Source organism: Poecilia reticulata, linkage group LG16 (assembly GCF_000633615.1).
Source record: "Poecilia reticulata strain Guanapo linkage group LG16, Guppy_female_1.0+MT, whole genome shotgun sequence".
Classification (NCBI taxonomy): Eukaryota; Metazoa; Chordata; class Actinopteri; order Cyprinodontiformes; family Poeciliidae; genus Poecilia; species Poecilia reticulata.
In genome coordinates, this window is record NC_024346.1 from 21,364,293 (window position 1) to 21,387,682 (window position 23,390).

The 23,390-nt window shown below is 36.5% G+C and overlaps 1 protein-coding gene across 1 annotated transcript in view; it reads left to right on the forward strand.

Moving 5' to 3' along the window:
- Nucleotides 1-23,390, forward strand: part of cdkal1 (CDK5 regulatory subunit associated protein 1-like 1) — a 182,521-nt gene that overhangs the window by 56,824 nt on the left and 102,307 nt on the right. Inside the window, exon 7 of the mRNA XM_017309343.1 lies at nt 2,278-2,398. Within this exon, the coding sequence (XP_017164832.1) occupies nt 2,278-2,398 (121 nt within the window). The remainder of the gene's footprint in view (nt 1-2,277; nt 2,399-23,390) is intronic.

Below are 23,390 nucleotides of genomic sequence, written 5' to 3' on the forward strand. Positions count from 1 at the left end.
TTTCAATTGAAGGAGTGAGCACAACAGGACCAACCACTTAAAAGATATCACACAGGTCGACAGGTCATCCTTTCAAAAATTACCATCCATCCATCCTGCTGTCTTGTACATCTTTCATATATTTCTGTCAAATTCTATTCATTCACCTGTATACCCATCTCCTCATTTTCTCTGCAATGTTTTAATGGGCCCTTATGACTGCAGAGAAAGATTTATGTTGGTTTGTATTTATGATCAGGAGAAAGGAACAAGGGCAGATTGGAAAAGGGGCACAAGAGGAATGAGGAGGAACACAATCAATATCAACAAAATGTGGCTCAATGATGTGTCTTCCTCTGTGTGGTGATGTCACAACAGTTGGCCTTTGTAAGCTTTGTAATTGAAATGATAGATGGGGAAGCTTTGTTTTCTTTTGTTCAGCAACTCATGATGGCTATTTTATTTGTTGCCCCTCATTTATGCACGCCCGGGCTCTCAAATTGAATTAGGCTTTGGAAATATTCCTGGAGTGATTCCCTGCTGGTATTGAGATTATTTCTCCGGTCTCGGTCTGTGGTCACATTCACAAATTCTGTTCATTTTCAGGGGTGTTTTATTTTTATAATTGGAGAAACATCTGCAACATCCACCACCAAGGTAATTTAGGTAATTGCTATCTCCTGATATATCCCAACTAATTATACATTTGGATAGTTTATTTATGCTGCATTTTGAAGCAAATTGAAATAAATTATTTTTTTCCCCTTATTTTTTATCATTAAATATTACTTAAACTCAGTGAGACCCTTAGCGTCTTTTTATCAGGACAGGTTTGCTCATATGCTCAGCTTTTAATTGGTTAGCAATAATAAAACAGACTAGCTACTGTTGTTTATGAACATACAACAGTTTTGTGTCCTTGTCTCATCCTGACACGTAGACTCTGAGATTTTGAAGAAAGGACGGCCAAATGTGCTCAAAGTCTCAGCTGTTTTCCACTGGGGAACGTTACTCATTTCCTTGCTTGTTCTGGGATATTACGAGCAGTCACGGCTCACTGATTGGCTCTTTGTCCTCCACTGGGGCAGATTGTCATTTTTATCTACCAATTGATAACTGTGCTTCCCAGCCTGATCCCTCCCTCCCTGGAGACTCATGTAGAGCGGATGAAAACAGGAAGACAATTCCATCCCTCAGTGCCTTCATTTTGCACACCTACAGCTGGTACCCTGTTGGATGGTAGAGCAAGGAGGCTTCATCATTTTATTTACACTCATCAAAATATGGACGTTGGTGACTTTTCAATTGTGTGTGTAACTTTGCAATAGCCCCAAAAATTATACATCAAAAGCAGTACATTAGAAGCAGTTTGTACCTAATATAAAATCTGAATGGAGTAGAAACCCGTAATTGGACCAAGTCATTAATTCATGTGTACCCTTCATTGTCTGCAGTTGTAATAGCTTGAAAATAATTATAGGAATTAATTTATGCAAATTGGTGCCCTACTTACCGCAATGTATATTATGTTTCATGTCCCAAATGCATGTTCTTTCAAGTCAAGTCAAATACTTTCCAAAGCAAAAAACATTGATTTGAATTTAGTTTGGTGCAAAAAGCACACAGAAAAACTTAATGATCTACGTCTCCCTAGGTTACAGTATAGTAGAAGGGTGAGACTTGTCCTTACCTTGAATCAGATTCGAATAATTGGACATTATGAGTTGTTACATTGCCGTAGACCAATACTTTTTCACAAAGTAGTAGTTATTTTACTTCCTGTGACCAAAATCAAGACAACACAAACTGTAAAACAGAACTATGCAGCACAGGTAAGCTAAAAGCACAAAAGATTGAAAGTAATTATTACATTGTTTATGGAATTTATCAAAATTGCAAGTTATGATATTGATCAACTTTCATTCTCATACACCCATTTTTATAGCAGTATTTGTATTTTGAGACTGCGATGTGTTTCTGTTTTAAAGATTTTCAGGCTTTATAGTATAATGCTTTCTAAGACAGCTTTTAGTTTCATTAAAGATGTAACAAACATCTTTCAAAATGCTCTTCTTTTTGTTTATGGCATAGAATCATGCCAAAGCCAAGGACTACTTTACCAAAGAAGCTAAGGGATTGTTGCAGGACAAATGGTTGTAGTGTGTAGTAATAATGATGATTGCTTATATATATATAACACCCACCATCATGGTGGGTGTTTTTTTATGTTTAATTGCCTTTACCATCCACCAAGATTTTTAGCATAATAAAGTTTGATTTGTCACCATGTGTCACCAGGTCACTCTGTTCGCCTGCTGGGTCAGAAGAAAGATGGTGGACGGAGACTTGGAGGTGCAAGATTGGACTTGCCGAAGATTAGAAAGAACCCTCTGATTGAAATCATCTCCATTAACACTGGGTAGGACTCAGAGTTGCAAACAGAGAACACAGCTCATAAAATATTCAGCTCTATCTGAATTCTGCTCCAGTGCCTCCCTGCTGTTACAGTTCACTGTGTGTGTGTGTGTGTGTGTGTGCGTGTGTGTGTGTGTGTGTGCGTGCGTGCGTGTGTATGCATGTATGTTTACGTGCTCTCCGGCTTTATTTGCTCAACCACACAGCTCCTCCGGGCTGTTTGTTGTGCCTCTAATTTTATCCATTTACAGGCTATGCTTTGGATTTATGTAGTATGTGGCTATACATATCTACATATAATCCTATTTCTTAAATGAAAATGAACTTTAATAGACAGAAAACAAGTGCAGGACCTTTTTTTTCCTCTAATAGGAGCAGAGGGATATGCTGGCTCAGTTGCACTTATTTTTAGAGCTGGAATATTGTATGTTATTTATTACAATTTTTGTTGCTCTATTTGTCAAAGGCATATCTGTTGAATTTCTAATACTTTTTCTGAAAAACAATAAATTGTTGAAATATTAAAAATACATTACTTTTCACACACCATTTACATAGACTTATTTTCAAATTTTCTCAATTCAAGAACAAAGGGGGGAGACATTCTTGTTTTTAGATGTTAGCATGAACAAACACTGACACATTTTTATAGGTTAATTTCACTGCGCTTACACAAACGTGTTTGTTTTTGTAATCTATGTGGTCTACACTCAGTGGCCTTGTTAAAAATGGTTATATCAGACCAATCCAATGGTGCTACATTTCTACTGATGGTAACCCATCAGTTGCCTGTCACAAAGGTGACCCTCTACCACAATGAAGGAAATGTTTTACAGATACGTATATTGTGTTCCTTTAGGAAAGAGAGGATTTTTATTTATATATATATATATAATATATATATATATATGCGTTTTACCCAAATCATACACATTCCCAGCATTTTTGCAAGATCCCAGTAAAACCCAGAGTTTAAACCCAGAATCCCAGACTTTTAATATTTTTTTCTTACCTTGCTAAGAAGCCTTAGACTACTTTTTTTTTCTCTCTGTTTGATAGTTCGATAATTTCTCAGGAATTTCTACTAATGCCCTTGAACCCTCTTAGCTTATTACAGCAGCATTTAACAGAGAGAGCAACCTGCAAAGAGAAATATGGGCTTTTCTTTAGGTCATGACTCATTATTTATTACATCTATATAACTAGAATTGGTGTTTTATGATTACTTTGGTCGTTATCATAATGCTGGAGATGCTTCACTTTGTAGCAATAAATCTAATAAATTTACATCTTCATGCTTGTTATTAGGGGACCTTTTGCGTGCTTATATATTTATTACCAGTCATTATTGGGAAAAGATTAAACTCCCACATTATATGTTGTAAGTGCAACATATTAAAAAAACAGTTTTTATGAATCTGTACTTTAGAACCTTTTTGTGAACCGATCCAATGTCTAAATGAGACATTGATACTTTAGTTGCCCTCTGTCTTTTCTTCTGTTTTGTGCATTTTTACTGTGTGAAGCAAGAATCGCCTAAAATGAGCCAATTTTATTCAGTCAGCTGTTTGTGCATAAATATGACTTAGTTTTGCAGGGTTTCTTGATTAGACATCAGCTATTAGCAGCTATTAGCAACTTAATGTCTTAGTATAGTGCCAGCTGTTGTTAGCTGACTTTGCCAGCTTGGGAAATTTTAACACCGTATAATCCATTTCTAGTGCAAAATTTCTCATGTGGGGATCTCTGTTAATGTAAGACAGCTGCTCAGGTCAGGAAGCTTAAAAAGGGGCAATTTTCTTCAAAAATGCATTTTAAATTGGTATTCTGCAGCAATTGCTTATTTGGTTGTTGTTTTGTTTTATTTTAAATCTATTTTGAAAAAAAATGGCAGTTAATGCTTTAATGAAGATTTAATTCTTTGCTTTATAATTGTATAATTAATCAACACTGAAACTATATCAAACATTTTTGTAAATAAATAGGTACAATATCTTAAATCATCGTGAAAACTTTGAGCTATGTCGAGCGTCTAAGGCAGAACATTTTTGAAACATGTAGGACAATGTACTCGTGTGATGCAGACACATACACACATCTAATAAGTTGTGTGTATTGTGCATGTTTACGCTGTGCTTTAAACACAGAAGATATAAAATTTAGACACTGTAAATTGCGTTTGCTGTTATGGTTAGAGCTTCTGAATTTTAACAGAATTGTTTTTGTGTCTTATGCATTTATGGTTACATCAATCTACAACTTTCGTGCCATGAGCCACTCACTTTGTGTTCCAGCCTGCTTCCCACCTGGGTTTTTATATTTGTGACAATCATTTTTAATAGTTTTTATTTTTAGCTCTCTTTAAAAACTAGCTGGACATGCCCCTACTCAGCAGTCTTACTGAGACATTTGATATAAACATTAGTATTCAAACATTACTACCCCTATTGTGAAAATGACGCACCAAATCAAAACTTTCTTCAAGGTTAGACACAGCACGTCTGACGTATTTTACTAAATATCAATTAATTCAACCTCAGTCAAAGGTGACTTTTGTAATATCCGTTGTGTTTTCTCAAACATCGCCTTAGATACAGGTACACAACATTTTTCCAACAAATATGCTGTAGAATCTTTGCCAAAAACACTCCATTTGTATTATTTTTGTGTTCTCAAAGCAGGTTGTGTTTGTTCCACCTTTTAAGTTATTTTTGTACTGGCATATTAGAGGTCATAATGACGGTTTTTACTTTGTTTTAGGTCGGGATTCATTATTAACTAATTAAAACTATCTACCTTTCAGTCGGCAGTCGGCATGTGAGATCTGTGCCTCGTGCTTTTATCCTCTTGAAAAAAGCACGAGGCTTTTTCAACAGATTTCTCTCCGAACAACCTGGATTGTATTTGTGTTTTAACATTTATTTGATGTGTCTGATGCTTTCACTAGAAGAGGCATGCAAACCTCTTTCAAGTGTTAGTTGAGATTCACGTTTCTTTTTCATAAGAGACTTGTCACTCACTTACAAAATCTCCACTGCTACTCCCAAGCTGTTCTGCTCTAGGTTCACAAAACATGTTTTCCTTTACCATTTAAAAGTTTTCTTTAAAGAAAATACGTTTTTCTATCTTTATTTCAGTCAAGTTAAGTCCTCTTGACTCTTACCCATGGAGCTCATTGTTGGTCCTGTTTGTGCTGCAGATATCTCTTAATATAATTTTCAATCTGAGCACTCTTACTTTGAATGTCTTTTTAAAACATCACAAACAACAATTTCAAGGCTTAAAAGGCATCTTGAAATAGAGGCTTCAGATGCCCCAGTATATGTGCTTCCAACAGTAATCATCAATCTATTCAACATTGAATTATTATTATTATTATTATTATTATTATTATTATTATTATTATTATTATTATTATTATTATGGAGCTAGGCTTAAGATTAGCAGATCAAGCCTGTAATCGTTTTTTACTTTTTGTATATTTTTTTACTACCTCAAAGCACGAGTTGTTAATAATTCTGTGCTGTGCTGTATCTTGAAGAATGTATTCAGATGTCAGTCTTTTGTCAGACTCCATCCAGCAGGGGCACTGTGTGCCCTCTTTTTTTTTTTTTTTTTTTTTTTTCCAAGCATGTCCAACTGGCTGCAAATAAAGCTCCCTGTTTTGCTCTTTACACTGGAATGTCACATGTGAAACAGTGTATTTACACATGTGCTTGACAAGATAAATTAATTGTTGACCAAATTTCCCAAAAATAAACCTTTAAGTACTAAAAATATCAGCTAAAGGCAGCTTTTTGTTCAGATATTTTAGAACTGGTGTCCCTAATTTGGTGTGGTTTTCATGTCAGGAAATGAGGAAAAATGAGACAGAATGAGTTCTTTATGTGCCTTTTCTTTTTTACAAAATCTGTTTTGATTGCATCTGGCCGAGATGGTAGTGACATCATTGGTTATATTCGTCAGCTGCTGAAACAGAGATCCTTCTGTAGCGAGTGGTATTCACATCTACAACATCACTCATTCTTCCAAACTCTCCCTGCGTCACAGAGCACTGTTGTGCGTGTGGCCTGTCTTTGATTTGTTGCTAATTTGTCTTTGTGTGAGCATGTGGAATCATTTAAGCTCTTCCTTGCTCATGTTGTCTTGCTAAATGTCAAACTGATGTTTTCCTTTGGATTGGAGTTTATCCGCAGGAAGTTTTAAGTCCTCAAAAGTCTTTAATCTTAAATAATTTACATGAGATTAAAGGTGAACAAATTTAGGTTCAACTAAATGATACATTTCTTCATCCTTGTGTGTAGCTAGGTATTTGGAAGATTTCCTCTCTTCTATTGAATCTGACTAAAAAAGTTTGATGTAAATATATACCATTAACCTTTTTTTTGATCACCGAACTGAGCAACATAACAGTAATTTAAAACCAAAAAGGATTACCTGGAGGTAGTTAATTTTCAGGTTTTATGTGCATTAAAGTTGGGAAAAATAATAGGAGTCTGTAGATTTGTGGTCATGGATTTTTATTTTATAACCATTTTGATTCCTTAAGTACAGACATTTTGCTATAATAGCAAATAGACCTGAAAACGCTAGGAAAAAGTTATGTCTTCTTACAAAAAGGGCCAAAAAAATCCCTTCCTTAAAAAAGTAACTACTTTAACCAAATAAGAAATAAATACTACACAAGACTTTAAAGTCCTCTGAGTACACTTAAAAGGCTGATTGATGCCACATTGTAAAACAAGCTTGGTCAGGATTTTTTATTTTTTTTGCCCATGTTGTTGGAAGACGGAAACTTTTCCTGGAGTTTTCAGGTCTATTGGCAATGTCTGTGCTGAAGGAGTCATACTGGGTATAAAATAAAAACCTTTCACCGCAGACTCTTATTGTTATCCACAACTCTAGTGCACAGAAAACCTGGAAATTAACTACTTCCAGTTAATCATTTTTGTTTTCAGTTCCTGTTATGTTGCTGAGTCCACACATTAAAAAGATTTACTATAAACCTTTTTAATGTTGAGTTTGACTTAAACTTTTGAGTTTAGTAAGACTCAAAATATTCAGTTTCTCCTTAAAGTGTTCAGAGTTTATATTTAATACTGCTACATCAGTTCATCTTTTTATGAACTAAGATAGTTGGAAGTTGACAAAATGTTTAAATCAAGGTAAAAAGGAACCACCAGAGGACACAAAATACTTTTTTGTTGCACTTCTAAAACCTTCAGATACTTTTCAGTGTAGACATTGATTACCTGAAGATTAATTTTCTTGCACAAAACCCATTTCTCCTTTCAAATTACTCTGCACACTGTCTGGGTATGACAGATGAACCTTCTTTATTATCATATTCACTTTATTAGTGCAGATCCTCACAACACTATAGCATAGTATCTCACTTGGGACCAACCATGAAAATTTAATTTTGTGTTCAAATTGATTCACAATATTAGTTTCATTAGATTGCATATTAATTTCATTTGCACCTATTAAATCCAAATTAGATTGGCTTCTTTTTTTTAATTTTTTTACCAAGGTAATTTTAGCACCCATCAGAAAACACATTCAACTTAGTCCAGCTAGGCCTTCAATAGCCTCTGGCTTTGTAATAAAGGAACATCATCAACCTTCTATTAACTTTTAGCTTAGTAATTAGAAAATCTCTTTATTACATACATAGATTAACAAAAGCTTGAGTATAAGATTCAGTCCACAAAAACTATACAAGAACCAAACAAAACTTCATCTGAATTTGTACATTTTAGTAGTTTTATGAAATGTTTTAGTACATCTAAAAAAAACTAATATCGCGTGTCCGTTATTTCTTGCCAGTCATCTCAGAAAGTGAAATTTATAGATTCATTAACAGGCTAAAATATAAAAATTTTATGAAAACCCATAATTCAGTGTCAAAAAATCTGAATATCAAATTAGACCACTCAAAAACAGATGTTTTAAGCACAAATGTCAGATTTCTGAAAAGTATGATTACTTTTCAGAAATCTCTCGATACTTGTTTGGGTCTCCTCTTGTTACTGCATTAATGTGGCATCACATAGATACCATCAGCCTGTGGCAATGCTTAGGTTTAATGGAAGCCCATATTGCTGTGATAGCTGCCTTCAGGTCATCTTAGTTTTGACAACAGCCCATAGAGTTTGTGTAGGGTTCAGGTCAGAGGAGTTTGCTGGCCTATCAAGAACAGGAACACCGTGGTGGTTAAACCAGCTTTTGGCATCTTTGGCAGAGTCCTGCTTTAAAACAAAATCAATCTCCATAAGGCTTATATACAGAGGGAAGCATCAAATGCTGTAGAATGTACTGGTTGAAGGCTGCATTGACTGTGGACTTCAAAAAACACAGTGGACCAACATCAGTATGACACGGCACCCCAAAATGGCCTGACATTCACACAATTTCTAACACTGATTGTGGAAACTACTCACTGGACTTCTAATATTATGGATTTTGTCCCTCACTGTTCTTCTTTGATACCCTGGGATTTTGATTTCCAAATGAAATGCAGAATTTATTCGCTAGTCCAGTTTATTTTCTCCCTACCGCCTTTGACGTTGTCTCTGGTTCATGAGTGGTTTGACACTGGGAATGCAAAATTTGTTGCCCCTGGCTAGTATTCGAACCACCTTCTTCAGCAATGACCTTTTATGGCTTACCGTCCTTATGAAGGGTGTCGATGACTGTCTTCTGACTCAGAGAGAGATTGCTTAAAGGCTCATGAAACCTTTGCTGGTGTCTTGAGTTAATTAGCTGATTAGGGTGTGACACCATAAGTTTCCATTAATGACATTTTCCACAGTATTCTGATTTTCTGAGAGACATCATTTTGGGTTTTCATTATCTGTAAGCAATAATCATCAAAATTGCAAGGAAAAAATGCTAACGTTTCACTGTTTAGATTCTTGGATTGGAATATGACAATCAACCCAAAATAAATAAGTGATTTTTTTTTTCTCTTTTAGCAATTATTTCTAACCTGCTTCAAATGATGACTGATCTATTAAATATTTCATTTGTTAATGGTTGTTAAACCTCAGAATAACAGATTTTTGGTTCCATGCGGGCACAAAAAAATATTTACCGTATTTTCCGCACTATAAGGCACACCGGATTATAAGGCGCACCTTCAATGAATGGCCTATTTTAAAACTTTTTTTCATATATAAGACGCACCGTATTATAAGGCGCATAGAAAAGACGCTACAGTTTGGGTTGCCACCCGTCCCGTACAAATGTGGATGTGTAATAATAAAGTGGTCCCTGAGTACTTTATATAGTAGGCTGCCCCAGTCATTGTTTCATTCACGGTGTTGCCATATTGTGCCCAACTGCTTTTAGGGTAACACTGACCAACTGACACGCTGCCGCCGCAGTCTCTGCCTCTCTTCCCCGCCCCACCCCCCTCCTCGGTCGGCGAGGAGAGCCTTCTGCGACTGGGCTGGGGCGTGGCCGGACGATGGTCACCCTTCTCCGTTCACGCACAGCATGTTTGTGGAGAACGTGGTGYTAAATGACCTGCAGACGATCTGATTATCAGGTCGGTAGGTAGATAGGTCAGTCAAACTTTATTAACAAACCATAATTCTGACAACTATCCGAGCATGCACCGCGCGCTTCTGCTTCTACGGGCAAAATGAAGTCGGCAGCTGCTTACCGTAGTTGCTAGACCTGTTGTGGCTTAATATTGGTCCATATATAAGGCGCACCGGATTATAAGGCGCAATGTCGGCTTTTGAGGAAATTGAAGGTTTTTAGGTGCGCCTTATAGGGCGGAAAATACGGTACTTTGGGTACAGAAATCCATTTTCAAACGACTCTGCAGCAATACAACTCTGTGGCCATATAGATCAACGTGGAACTCACAGTATGATACCAGTCATATATTTCTATTATATCATATTCTGATCCAATAATAAGAAAACTTCAATGCACTAATTTTGCAGTGTACTTTTTCTGCAAAAATTGCTCCTTTCTGGATCAAAGAAATTATCCACTCTGTCATCGATTTGTTTTGAGATCACGTTTTGTTTTAATCTTTCTTCCCATCTCCACTGTTGGTACTGGATACTCATCAAAGTCAACTTTGTAGAGCACATTGTTGGTGAATATTACTCTGATGCAACAGTGAACGCTACTACTCAACTTCAGCTCAGTGAAAAAAGAACAAAGCAAAAAACCTGCTCTGTAGGGGCACTAAGAGTCCAATTGCAAGAACTTGTAGATGTTTGAGTTGAATAAGTGCAGATCTGTTTGTTCATTGTGTGACATTTCTCATGTCAGCAGAGCAATAAGAAAAAGTAGAAGCTATCTCAATCCAGAACATGGAATATTTCATATTCTTCAGTGGGTTTTAATGCATTTTTCATCCCTCAAAGTTTACTTGTAGTTCCTGAGTTACAAGTTGGTTTTTTTTGTTTTCTATTTTAGAATTGAGTTAAAAGTTTCTATTTACTCTGATATGCATCAAATATATTCTTGCCCCAAAATACTCAATAATCACCCAGGCCAGTATATTTTTGTGAGCTACTTCTCAGTTTTTCTTTTTTTCCATGCACCCCTTCTTTCACACAATTTCTAAATGTGTTACAGGTCGTTACATTTCATTAGCTGTCTTGTTCCCATTCTCCATTTACTTGCTTTTTCTGGCTGTCAGTATCTTGTTCATTTGCATGAAGTTGTGCTAAACACTGGTGGTAATGATCCTCTACTCTCACCCTAAGCCAGAAACCATCTTCATCATGTGTATCCTCCGGGCAGACAGGAAGGCCGGATGATTCAGTGTAACAGACACTGACAGTACACTCATGGTTTGAGATCTCTCCTTAACTCAACAAGTGAGGAATTACTAGCAGGCTGCTAGTGCTGATCTGGCATCTCATAGATTGAAATAAGTAGTTTAAGGGCAAATACTGCTGATTACCACAGTGTTGTTTGAACCTGTGCAAATATACATACTCTCTGCAGATATATTACATAGGTTAGATGATTCTAACTTAATGTAGGCTGTAGCTCAACATATAAAATACCTTATTTTTATTTCAACAGAAACTTACTAAACAGTATGTGTGGCACAATTTGACGTCATATATAGAAATTCAATGCGTTTGGTAATTCAATTAGATCACCAGATCAAATCACTGGTAACTGTTTGACGCATTTAGGTGTTTGGTAAATCAATTTTACAGACAAAACTCACTAGCAGTTATATTTTAGAGACACTTGAGGGCATTTTATGACAATTTGGAAGCAATAGAAATTGTACTGTTCATCAGCAAAAAGCAGATGGTTGTAAAATGTTTAAAATGATTGTCAGAGATCATAGATGTCGAGACTAGATGCAGAACCTAAAAGCTACACCTCAGAAATGAGTAATCTGAGTCTTTAATGCTTCTTACCACAAGCAGGGAAACTAACACAAACTCATCCTCTTGGTAGGATACTATTGACTGCTGATAACAAATCCAGCTGTTCCTTTAAAACAACCCCGAATCATTCATTTATCAATAAGCATTATTGAGATTAGGCCATGCAGCAGGACAAAGATGTAGTAACTCATCATCATACTGGTTAAAAAATAATGAAGATTTTGCCATGGTCCTCCACCTGAAAAGAAGGCAGCTTTTTGGAAATAAATATGCATTTGTATCCTAGACTTACACTTCCATCAGCAAAATCAACGCTGTAAAGATAAGATGGCCAGAAGTGTTTCACACTGATCCAAGAAACAGAGGTCATAAATCATGCAGCAAGAGATTTACTTCAAGTTATTGCTGCTCAAGGTTAATCTAAAAGCTAGTGAATTGAGTGCACTTGGTATTTACTACACTTGTTTCACATTTTCACTTCGCTTTTCTCCAACAAATGATGGTATGTGACATATTGTGAACTGTTGATATGCGGTTGTATTGGAAGTGTGTGCTTAATTTCTTAACATGAAATACTTATGTCCTTCAGATTCCATTTGGGTTGAGCTTAGAAATGTTTGACAAATGCAAACTTCAACATCTCATGAATACAGACAAACATTGCAGGATTTAATTTCACTGGGATTGTTTTTATTCCAGAAGGTAAATTTCTGTTTTTCTGAAGTACTCGCCTAATCCGTCCAGGAAACATAATGGATAACCTTGCAGTCCTAACATTTTATCCCTTTTTCTTTGTTCAGCTCCTTCTATTCAGTTCGTCGTTTTTTTTTTTTTTTTTATGATCTTTTTCCTCATACTCTAATGTTGCCATGTTTATCTACTTAAAGGAAAGGTAATTCAATCTGGCCATTAAGTTGTGTTGAATATTGCATGATTCTATTGTTGGAAGCTTTATTCAAACTAAACAGAATTAATCTCTTTCTGTGTACTATTTTCTACTTCCAGGTCGGTGGTTAGTTTATGTTCACACTGTAAACAATTCTAGCAGACTCGTGGCTCATTTCTAATAGACCTTTATTCCTGCCAAATGTTTAATTTATGTAGTCACCGTCAGTCATTGTAGCAAATTGCACATATGCACTAACAGGCACTACATAAACAAAACCAGCAGAGAGACAGAATAGTGTCTGTGTGGTTGTATGTCAGAATGTATAGTGAATGTATTTGTGTTAGCAGTGAAACCCCCACTGTGTGAGCGGCTTCTTTTCTGCCATTTGCATCGCGCTGCCTGGACCTCTTCATCCACCACCGAGGCAAACACTCTGGAGCAGTAGATATCATCCTCACTTATTTGGGCAGATGTGTTTCTGGAAATGTTTAGCCAGCTGAAAAAAAAAGGCTCGTAGTTGGAGTCGCAACTGCTGCATCTACAGTAGAAAAGCTTTGGAAGATGGTGGTTAAATATTTAATTATTTAGCTGATGTCATATAGTTTATTTTCCCAAATATGCTTGAAAATATCCCCAAAGCATTGTGGGTTACAATGGGATGAGATGACACTAATTTTGTGTAACATTAGTTACCGTCATGTATCTTTTTAAGTGCTCCCACTCTAAGTGCAGGTACACTGGTTTATACACGGTGAAATTCAGTTTTCTTCCATGTCATGGCCAGATCAATAACTTGTTTTATTATTCTGATCATAGATTTATTGAAACTGTAATCTGTCATTGCTGTATTATACTGATGTAATTATGGGTGGAAATGTGTTCATTAAGTTTTCAACTAATCTCAGGAAATCTTTCTCAGCTTCAATCTTGAGTTTTTAGTCTTACTACTGAGGTAATACATGCATTTTACTTTAGTTATTTGAATTTTTTTCTGAACTTTTAAGCTGTACACAAGTTGCCTTGACATTCTTTACCTGACCTTGTGTTTTTAACAAGTGCTGGTTGTAACTCGTTTTCTTTCAAGGAGCAGAAATGAAAAGTCTTCTGTCAAGCAATTACAAAAACAGAAGTGGGAGAGAATGTTCTGATTTACTTCAGAAAAGTAGAATTACAGCAGAGCGAGGAGTGTTTACAATAGGATTTCTGGTCACGTACATACATGTGCAGGATTGTTGTAATGCTTGGATGCACACAATACACACAATCTACTTTGATTTTACACTTTAGCTCATGTTCAGCACATACAAACACATCTCTTCAAAAAAAAAAAAAAAAATCTTTACTTTAGCCCTGACACACGCTTGTATGCTTACTCCATTGCTTGCCTTCTCTCTCGATTTCTGTTTCTCTCTTATGCACCCACTCTCACAAACACAAACTTCTTCAAGCCTTGTACTATAGTGGTCTTTCATGCTGTTTATCAAACCAATGTATGGGTAGTTTTCGGCTCCAGTGGTCTGAACATTTTATTCCATTTCACTCTTCCCCATTACCAAACACAGAAACACTCAAATACATGCCTGAGACTTCACACCCATGCACACACAATGTTCCTCCAGTGTTCTCTCCACATGCACTCAACAGAAGAGACACTGATCTCCCCAGTATATCCAAAAGATTGATGTGTCTCCTTGGGCAAAATGAGATTCTGTGCCATTACAAGGTAATACAGTACACAACCCCTGAGTAACTGAATTAGTCCTACTGTGTCACAGCCAAATGAAGTTTGTACATAGACATGCACATGTAACCACAACTCATCATCTAATGCTCTTTTTGCACAATCTAGTTTTCGATATGCATCTTTTCAGGTGATAAATAGAGAACAATCATCATACCCAAGCCTCCTTCCACTGATCAGGTGTCTTCTGTGATGGTTTACAAATGTGTTCCAGTCTGAATGGGGAAATTTTTCTTTATGCAATCATTTCATCAGATTCAAAAGTGAACCATCAGTGTTTTGCAGGAATTATGGTTTAAATTACCCTATCTCAATTTGCATTTGTGCAAACCAAGCATGCACACTAAAAACACTAACTGTATAAACATGTGAGTGCTTATGTTAGGTGAGCTTCAGACCCCTTTTCTAATTTTTATTTCTGTTGTGTTACTGCTTGTTTATATTTTCTGGGTTTAAGTGTGTTTGTCATTTGAGACCAAAACAACATAAGTAGCCCTTTAAAAGATCATGAGTAGCTACATTTTTCTGAAATCATTTTGCCTTGTATTTTTCGTTCGATGAAAAGAACAAACTATAAATGTGTACCAGTACTTGTTGGTCCATACAAATGTAAATACAATTTTCAATGGGGAACTGTAAACATTACCTTAGTTTTAATCTGTGTGATCTGAATTTAAAACTAGAAATTATAAAGTGTAAACTTGCACAACTTTACACTTGTTCAAGTGTAAACAAATTATGCATGTGAGGAAACGTGCATCATTTGTTGTAAAGCTTTAACATTTTGTGTCTGTCGGAACCGCCTAAGATTTTTTATTCTATTACGGTTTTACAATTATGCATGTCAGTAATATATGTGGGCCTCTTGATGGAATGTAATTGCACTTGAGTCGCATACTTCATGTAAAGTTTATGCCAAAGGTCACATAAAGCAGTTGGAACATCAGAATAATGGAAAGAAAGAGACAAGTGAGGAAAATGTGGGTTAATCCAGAACAATATAGTCATTAATTTTCAATTATATAAACCTACACTTTGAAATAAAAAATATATAAATAAATTCAGTGCCCCTGTGAACAGAGTACTTATAGGGAACCACTGTATTTACCCATTTACCAAACTTAGTTTGGCAAAATATTAATGTTCATGTGGTCAAAACTTCAGAGGGGGAACAATATTTTGGTTCTTAAAGTGAGTTCTTGGGTAACATGAGATTAGATCAACTTTTCGATCCTAATATTCATGAACCCAGTTTATTTATTTTTTTACTAGAGAAAGTAACATCAAAAAAGCATTACATTTACAGCTACTAAGTCTGTAAAGTAGAACCTCTTGTTTTTTGAGTAAATAAAATCTTATTGTTGGATGTAAACATCTGTCTAATGCTTATTCCAGCTGAAGGCCATAATACAGCTTGACAAATATTTATTTAAAACCGCTGTGAATAAGCAGCCACCAGAAAACCTGCTTTTCATTATAAACTTAACCAGACTTAAATGTGATGAATCTTTATATTTGACAATATCACACATTTCATTCCTTTAATATGACATCAGTTTTATTGAAAGGAGCAGACTTATTTTAGCTTGTCTTTGAGACTTATTACACGTCTGAATGTTAAGTACTGAAAATGTTGTACAGAAGCATCAGGAAAACCAGTGTAACATTGGTGGGATTTATCAGTCAGCTAAAATATAAAGTGTTCAGTGCTGCAGTTGGGTTCATCAGCTGTTCAAGTTGTGGCATGTCTGTAAGTTCTGATCTTATCTCTGTGCAGCGTTTGTACTCGTTGTCAGTAACCCTGAAGGTTCAGCAATAAACATCTCACCATTCTTTTCCAGTAACAATGACCTGATTGATCTAGTACAAACAGAGTCTCTAAAGATCTGCCTACAGACAAAACAGGCAGTCGTGAAAACAGTTTCTATGTAGACTCGGAGTTGTGGTTTCACACACAAATGCACATGACCTTGCAGGCATTCCCAAGCTGCATTTTCTTGTCAAAACAACAAAGGGAGTTACTGTAGAAGTTGTTAAAAAACTGAGGGGAACATGAGGCACCCTTTTTAAAACGGCTCTTTCAGCGTCTAATACCACAAACATGAGACTCAAATTAGTAGGCTAGATGCAGCAGCTGAGTTTGAACACTGTGTGAAACAAACCCCAGCTACATATCAAACACACTCTACAGACAGCTGGAAGACAAAAATGTTGTAAAGATTTATTGACAAGTAGGGATTATGTCAAAAGTTTGTGAATTTTATCTATCTACATGTAAGCCCAGGATTACTTACTTTAAGTTTAAAGTAATTTATTAATGTTGCAAAATTTTCCCCCTGACTGAAAATAAAATTAACATTCTAACTTTGTCTTTTGCCACTTTTATATGTGCAGGTTTGACCTCTTTGTCCTAAACTTGGCAGAAAAACTTGGCTGTCTACCACACGTTTCCTCACATGCATCATTTGTCTTTTTGGCTGTCTTTGTATGCTCTTGCATAAAATATTATTTAAAATAATCTATTATCAGCCCATATGTCTCCTACATAGAAATAGTCTATTTGAATAAAATTTCCCATCAGGGAGACCATTTATTTATTTATTTAGTTTGATCTGGAGTCATACTCTATAAAATTAAGAGTCAACTTGAATAATACGGGAATAATATAAAATCTGTAAAAAAGGAAAAAAGTGCTAAATCCTAAGAATTTGCTGGCAAAGTTAACAGCAAATCTTAACACTTCTAAAATGTAACCAGCTTGAAAATTACATGTAAAAATATGAAATAGTAAAATACAAACAATGATATTAAAAATAAAATCCCATTTTATTTGTTGAGCTCAATTTTTAGCATAACTAGCAATTAAAACATTGACTGACTTTTTTGGCGATCAAGCACTGAGATAATTTAGATCCAGTGTTATTCTAACCATTTTAGTGCTTTGCCACATGATGGGGGAATTAGTGGCAAATCAGTGAAATGTTAAAAAGCCAGGAAAATTATTTACAATTTTTGAGCAAAAAATAAATTAAATTCTAAAAATCCAAGGACATTTTGCATAATCTAGTATTCTATTTGCACTGACAATTAACATTTCTGTCTATACACTGTTGCGTTTCTCTTGGCAAATCTGAAGACTCGTACAAAATATAGTTTTTGCTTTAAAGTTGAGCCAAGTTAAGCTGTAAAAGAAGCTCTGAACATTAAACGATTGCTTTAATCCTAAATCCTTATTATGGCTTAATATATAAAAATACATACTTAATTTTGTTATTATTGGGGTATTTTGTATGCTTGCAGAGTGCGTATGTAATTTGAAGTAGGTTAAGCTGCCAAGTAATTTTTCTGAATTGGTAATCGTCTTCTATTCATTGCTCTTATTAGGTCTTCTCTCTATTGTGCTGGTATTCTTTGTTCCTTGACTCCACATTATTTAGCCACCTCCACTTTGACTTTGAGATGACACTAACAACAAACTTACAGGCTTTATGCATTGTTCAGATATATAATGGGAGTTTTAAGACATTGTTTGCTCATATACCCACTTCATCCGCCTCCAAGTCCCATCAATAAGCGAAGTGAATAATCTGTCTTTACAATTTGTAAAGTGCCCAGACTCCTCCGTACAGTCTAAGCTTTGTTTTCTTAATTACATTTTGAAGCTGGGACAATGCAAACCCCATAAACACATGCATTCTCTTTTTTTAATACACCAATGGCACAATTTGTTTATGCATAATGCACGTTTCTAATTAATGTGTAGATACTAAATGCTTATCAGAATGAAAACATTTTTCTTGCTCCACTCACTTCCAGTGCATCTCTTTAAGATTTTGCATAAGTGAAGTTATGCAGAGAAGAAAATACTCTTGTGTATGAGCCTGTGTGTCAAGGGAGCTTTGCAAGGAGTGCACATGGAGAAATACCCAGAGTTTTGTTTCTTTGTTACACTTGGAAGGCTACAGTAACACAATGGCCTTTGTCTAAAATTACCTACATACGGGACTCAGATAGACCTGGGAAGTAGCCTTTTACATTCTTACACATTAATGAATTACTCTGATGTCAGCTGCAGGAGCCCCCTCTACGGTTTAATTAACAGGAACGAAACAGAAGGGTTAGGACAGGTACAAAGTAGGAAAGGGATGGTAGCTAATAAGGTGGTGGTGGAGTACTTTGAGTTTGAAGTGTACTTGATAAGATTTTGAAAAATTGTAAAACACATAGTCTTAGACATTACAGACAAATGTTTAAAGCAAAACGTTCAGCTCTGGTGTTGATCTTTCTTTATTTATTATCTCCTGCTTCAAATGAAAATCCACTTTAGAAAACTGTTAAAGTGTAGAAATGTAGTCTTTCATGTTGACGTCGGAAGAGATGAGTAAACAAATATATCGCTGTACTTTATTTCTTTACTGTGTGGCTAGCTCCATGGCTAGCTCACTGTCTCTTACTCTGCAGTTGTGGAGTCACAATGTCTGGGAACATGAGCGCCCCCAGTGATGAGGCAAGAAAACTGCCTGCCTCACCTCGAATCTGTTCTCTGCTGTTTCTGATTGCTCCTCCGCACACAAAACACGATACACACACAGTTGGTGACAAAAAACGCAGCACATTATATACATAAGCTAAATTATGGAAAATCAGTCCATATATTAAATGTTTCTTAGCCATTTTATTGCTGGTGTACAGACAGGACGAACCTGCTCCCATAGAACGGCAGCCATTGCAGTTAGCGAGAGGTTGCGTAATCCCAGGTGAGGCTGAGCTCGCTGCTGCCTCTCCTGCTTCGTTTCTGAGCATTTGAATGGGAAAATGCGAAAATCCAGTGATTTTAAAGAAAAAACTAATCAGAATGGGTTAAGCCAAGTAAAAAATAGATACTTTATAGTACAAACCACAGGGTGAAAATGGCAATATTTTTTTATTTTATTATTATATATTATTTTTCTATGAAGCCTCTCCTGACCACACGTCACTGGTACAATAAAAAAGTTTAATGTTTCCCCTCCCAGAACAAAAAACACACATCCGTTTTTGCCCCCTGAATCCCCCTGGATCTGCATGAAATGGTTCGTTCCTGCTTGGAGCTTCACAGTGACGTCAGCAGCTACAGTCGGTAGAAGCTGCAGCTGAATACAGCGGCGACTGTGGCCAGTGGTGCAACTACACATTATTCAGGTGTATGTGAAAACATAAATAGCTGCAGTGTGTAACCTTTACATAAATATTTTTTTCACATATTTTTTAAAAACCTTTTTAAAAACCTTATGTTGTGACAGTTTGGTATGAGAGGTAAAATGTGAAAAATCTATTTCCTCTGCCTTCTCTCACTGCTAAAAACAACCAGTCAGAGGCAGGAGAGTTTTAGTGCTGCCAATCACAATCTCATGTGGTGCTGCTCATCCTTCCTCCYCCTCAATTTGTGCCGTGCTGCAGCTAGCATAGCACAGAGCTGTGCAGATTCAAACTGTGAATGCTCAGTTTAGTTAGCATAGCTACCAGTAAACGGTTTCTTGTAATGATAAGTTGTTTCTCCACCATTAGCACATTTAGCAGTGAGTGAATGAGGATAATTGACAGCGCTAAGACCCTCCTACTGGTTCTGATTGGTTGTTTTAGTCAGAATGGTGCAATAATTTGCCCAGCAATAGTAATTCAGGAAGGAAATGGAGGAGATTGATTGTTTTCACAGATTATCTATCTCATAACAAACTGCTATCACATTGTGACAACTTTAACAAATACGGAGAAAACATATTTTTTATTAAAGTTATATACTGCAGCTTGAATAAAATGCAACTACATAGCATTTTTTAGAAGTCTGGATTTCTTTATGTGTACTTGCACGTTGCTTTTGACTGTTGCTCATGTGGAGAGACATTTCAGTATCTAAAACTAATAGATAAAATTTAAGCAACCTACTTGCATATTGGATGTGGACTGTTGGATGTTAAATTCATGAGCAGTAAATATTGTTCCAATTATCACTATTGAACCAAAGAAAGCAAGGCAGATGAAGCCTTTGGATTTGTGACACTTTTTATGGGTCAAATAGACTCAAAAAATTGTAACAGACAAATTGCTGTTGCTGGGGGGCCCTGGGCGGGCGGGGGGGCCCCCCTGACAAATTTTTTGTCAAGGGGGCCCAAGATTTCTGACAGCACCCCTGATAATAACTTTTATGGTACCTTACCTTTCATTTGTTTGGAGGTATTGTTAGCACAGAGACTACAAAAAACATGCCACATGCAGGACAAAAAAAGCAAAAACTCAAAAGTATTCCAAGGTGTTAAACAGCATAAAAACTGTTAAACTACCCAATTTCAAAATGGCCACTGCCTTGTTTCCTCCGTGACAGCCCTGAAACTGGATGATTGATTGCCAAAGCAGGACCTAAAACATTCACTGTGAAACACAACGGACATTTTATATTGTAATTCTCAAATCTGCCACAGTATGGAGCGGTTTCTCCCCCTGTGGAGAAAAATTAATAAAAAGCTGAATATTATAAAAAGTATGAAGGTTATGAATACCCAGAGATATAAACAAACAGGTGTTATGTCCATCTGTCATACCTCGTCAATCCAGCATACCTCATGGAAATGCGCATTCCCACAKCGATGTTACGTTTCTTWTAAATCCGTCATACATGTAAAAGTTTCATTTTGTGTGTTTTATTTCTCAGAAGTTTACGGTAAATAAAAAAATTAAAATAAGAAAAATCTAGTTAGTTCCACGCAGTGTCCWGAAAGTGGTGTTGTTCTGCTTGTTGCCTAACAGCTTCGGTCAGCATCCAGCGTTATTCATGTGCTATTTTTAGGACATATTCAGCATCCAGCGTTATTCATGTGCTATCTTTAGGACATATTCAGCATCCAGCGTTAATCATGCTTTTTTTTAGGACATATTCCGTGCAGTTTTTTTTAAAATAAATATTGAAATATTTAAAAGGTAGATTAGCTATAGGGACAAAATATCCTGTGGGAGACCAAATTTGTAGTCAAACAGTGTTTGTAGTAATAGTGACACTAAAYGGTATTAATGTCTCGTTTACAGTTTGGTAACGATATTGGAAACAGCAAAAGTCATTTGTTAATATGTTTGATTAACATAGGAGCTTAATTAAATRAAATGTACCTTAAATGTCTGAGAAACATAACACACAGGTATGACGGATTTATRAGAAATCTGCTGAGTAAGCAGTATGTGAYGTAACATGGATGTGCGCATTACCATAAGGTATGCTGGATTGACGGGTATGACAGATAGCCAGAACACCTGTTCTAGGAGAGCAAGCTAAATGGCATAAAAGTTGAATGGTGAAAACGGCATAAAGTATGCAGAAGAAGAGGAGGAACTATGGTTCCCTGGCCCCCTGTTCTGGCGAAGCTGTGCAGGTCACTTCCAGTTCAAACTTGTGGAAATAATGTATTTAGTGCCCACAGATTCTCTTTTTAATAGCGCTCACTGTGCGCTATTATTAAACCTAGCAACAGTTGCCATGCTGCTGATAATGATGTCATCAGCATGATGTCATCAGCATGACTTCAAATGATGTCTGTGTCATAAGCCCTTCAAATGATGACTCTATGATGTCATAGAGTCCATGACTCTATGACATCATAGAGTCGTGGAGTCAGTTACTTCTCCGGTCAGAAAGATCAGAAAGACTTTTTTCCTACCAAAGACTTGTAGTCAATTGAAAACTGAGTGAAGATTATTTTTTAGCAATGAAGATGTGTGAGAAAAATTCACAGAATCRAGTTGATGTGAGACCTAAGGTCCCTTTTTGGGAAGAAGAAGAAAAAAGGTGGTTAAACACAGTCCAGCAAAGACGAACTATCCTGGATTACAGCAAAASGAACTTCCTCGATGGACTTCTCTGGCAGGTGATTGAAAAGGCTGCAGACGGACCAACTCTGCATATCGTGAGGGAAACTTTTTGGGAGGAACATCTGGAAGTTTTGGGCTTACTTCTAAGAAAAACAGGATACATAAATGTGGACATACTCTCAGMGGTCTCAGAAGAACTGAGTGAACGGATTTTCCAAAGCCTTGCTAAAGATGAATTCCACTTTGCTTCTGGGCTGCATTTAATTGGACTWCTTGATTATCCAGCAGGCCGTGAAGTAATAGTGGAAAAATTCAAACATCACCTGGAGAATCCTTTTCCTCAAAGGAAAATGTTTTTGGATACAAAACRAAAGATCAGAAAGACCTTYTTTCCTTCTGAGGAGGACCTGTATTCAAATGAAAACTGCCTGAGTGAAGATTATACTCAGGCAGGCATGGACCCTGAACAATTTTTGAGGGATGGAAGACGGATCGGTTTCAAACGTGGAACCGAAGAGCAAAGAAGACATTTGGTAGACAAGATTCTTGGGCGGTTCATTTATAAGTCCTGTCTTAAATCTAGATTTGSTGCAGACAAAAAGAAGCAGATCAACCTTGTTCACAAGAAGCTATTTCCGAAACTGTGGGAAGAGGTAAAGGACATAGATTTTGTCGTTTTTGAMGAGATAGAAGAAAAACATTGCCAGGACATCTTTCAATTACTGTGCGGCAATAGCAAGACAGCTAAAAAAATTCTGTTCAAGATGATGAAAAATGGCAACAGAATAGTGATCCACAAGCTGATAGAAAGCTTCAAGAAAACACTTTCAAGTCCAAGAAAGGTTCATCTAAAGAGAGCCCTTCTCAAAAAGACCTGGAGGTGGATGCAACACGCTTTCTGCTGTGGARACAGTTCAGACGACYGTGAAATTCTAGGAGGCTCTCAATATGACTCGGTACTGGACTCAGTGTCGGATCTGGATGCTGACTTGGAACAGGACTCAGAGTCGGAACTGGACTCAGACAATGACTCAGAACCGGACTCTGAGTCGGGAGTGGACTCCAACTCGGAACCGGACTCCGAGGCTGGACCGGCCTCAGAGTTGGGACAGACCTCAGAGTCAAGACCTGCTTCCGAGCCTGGACCTGC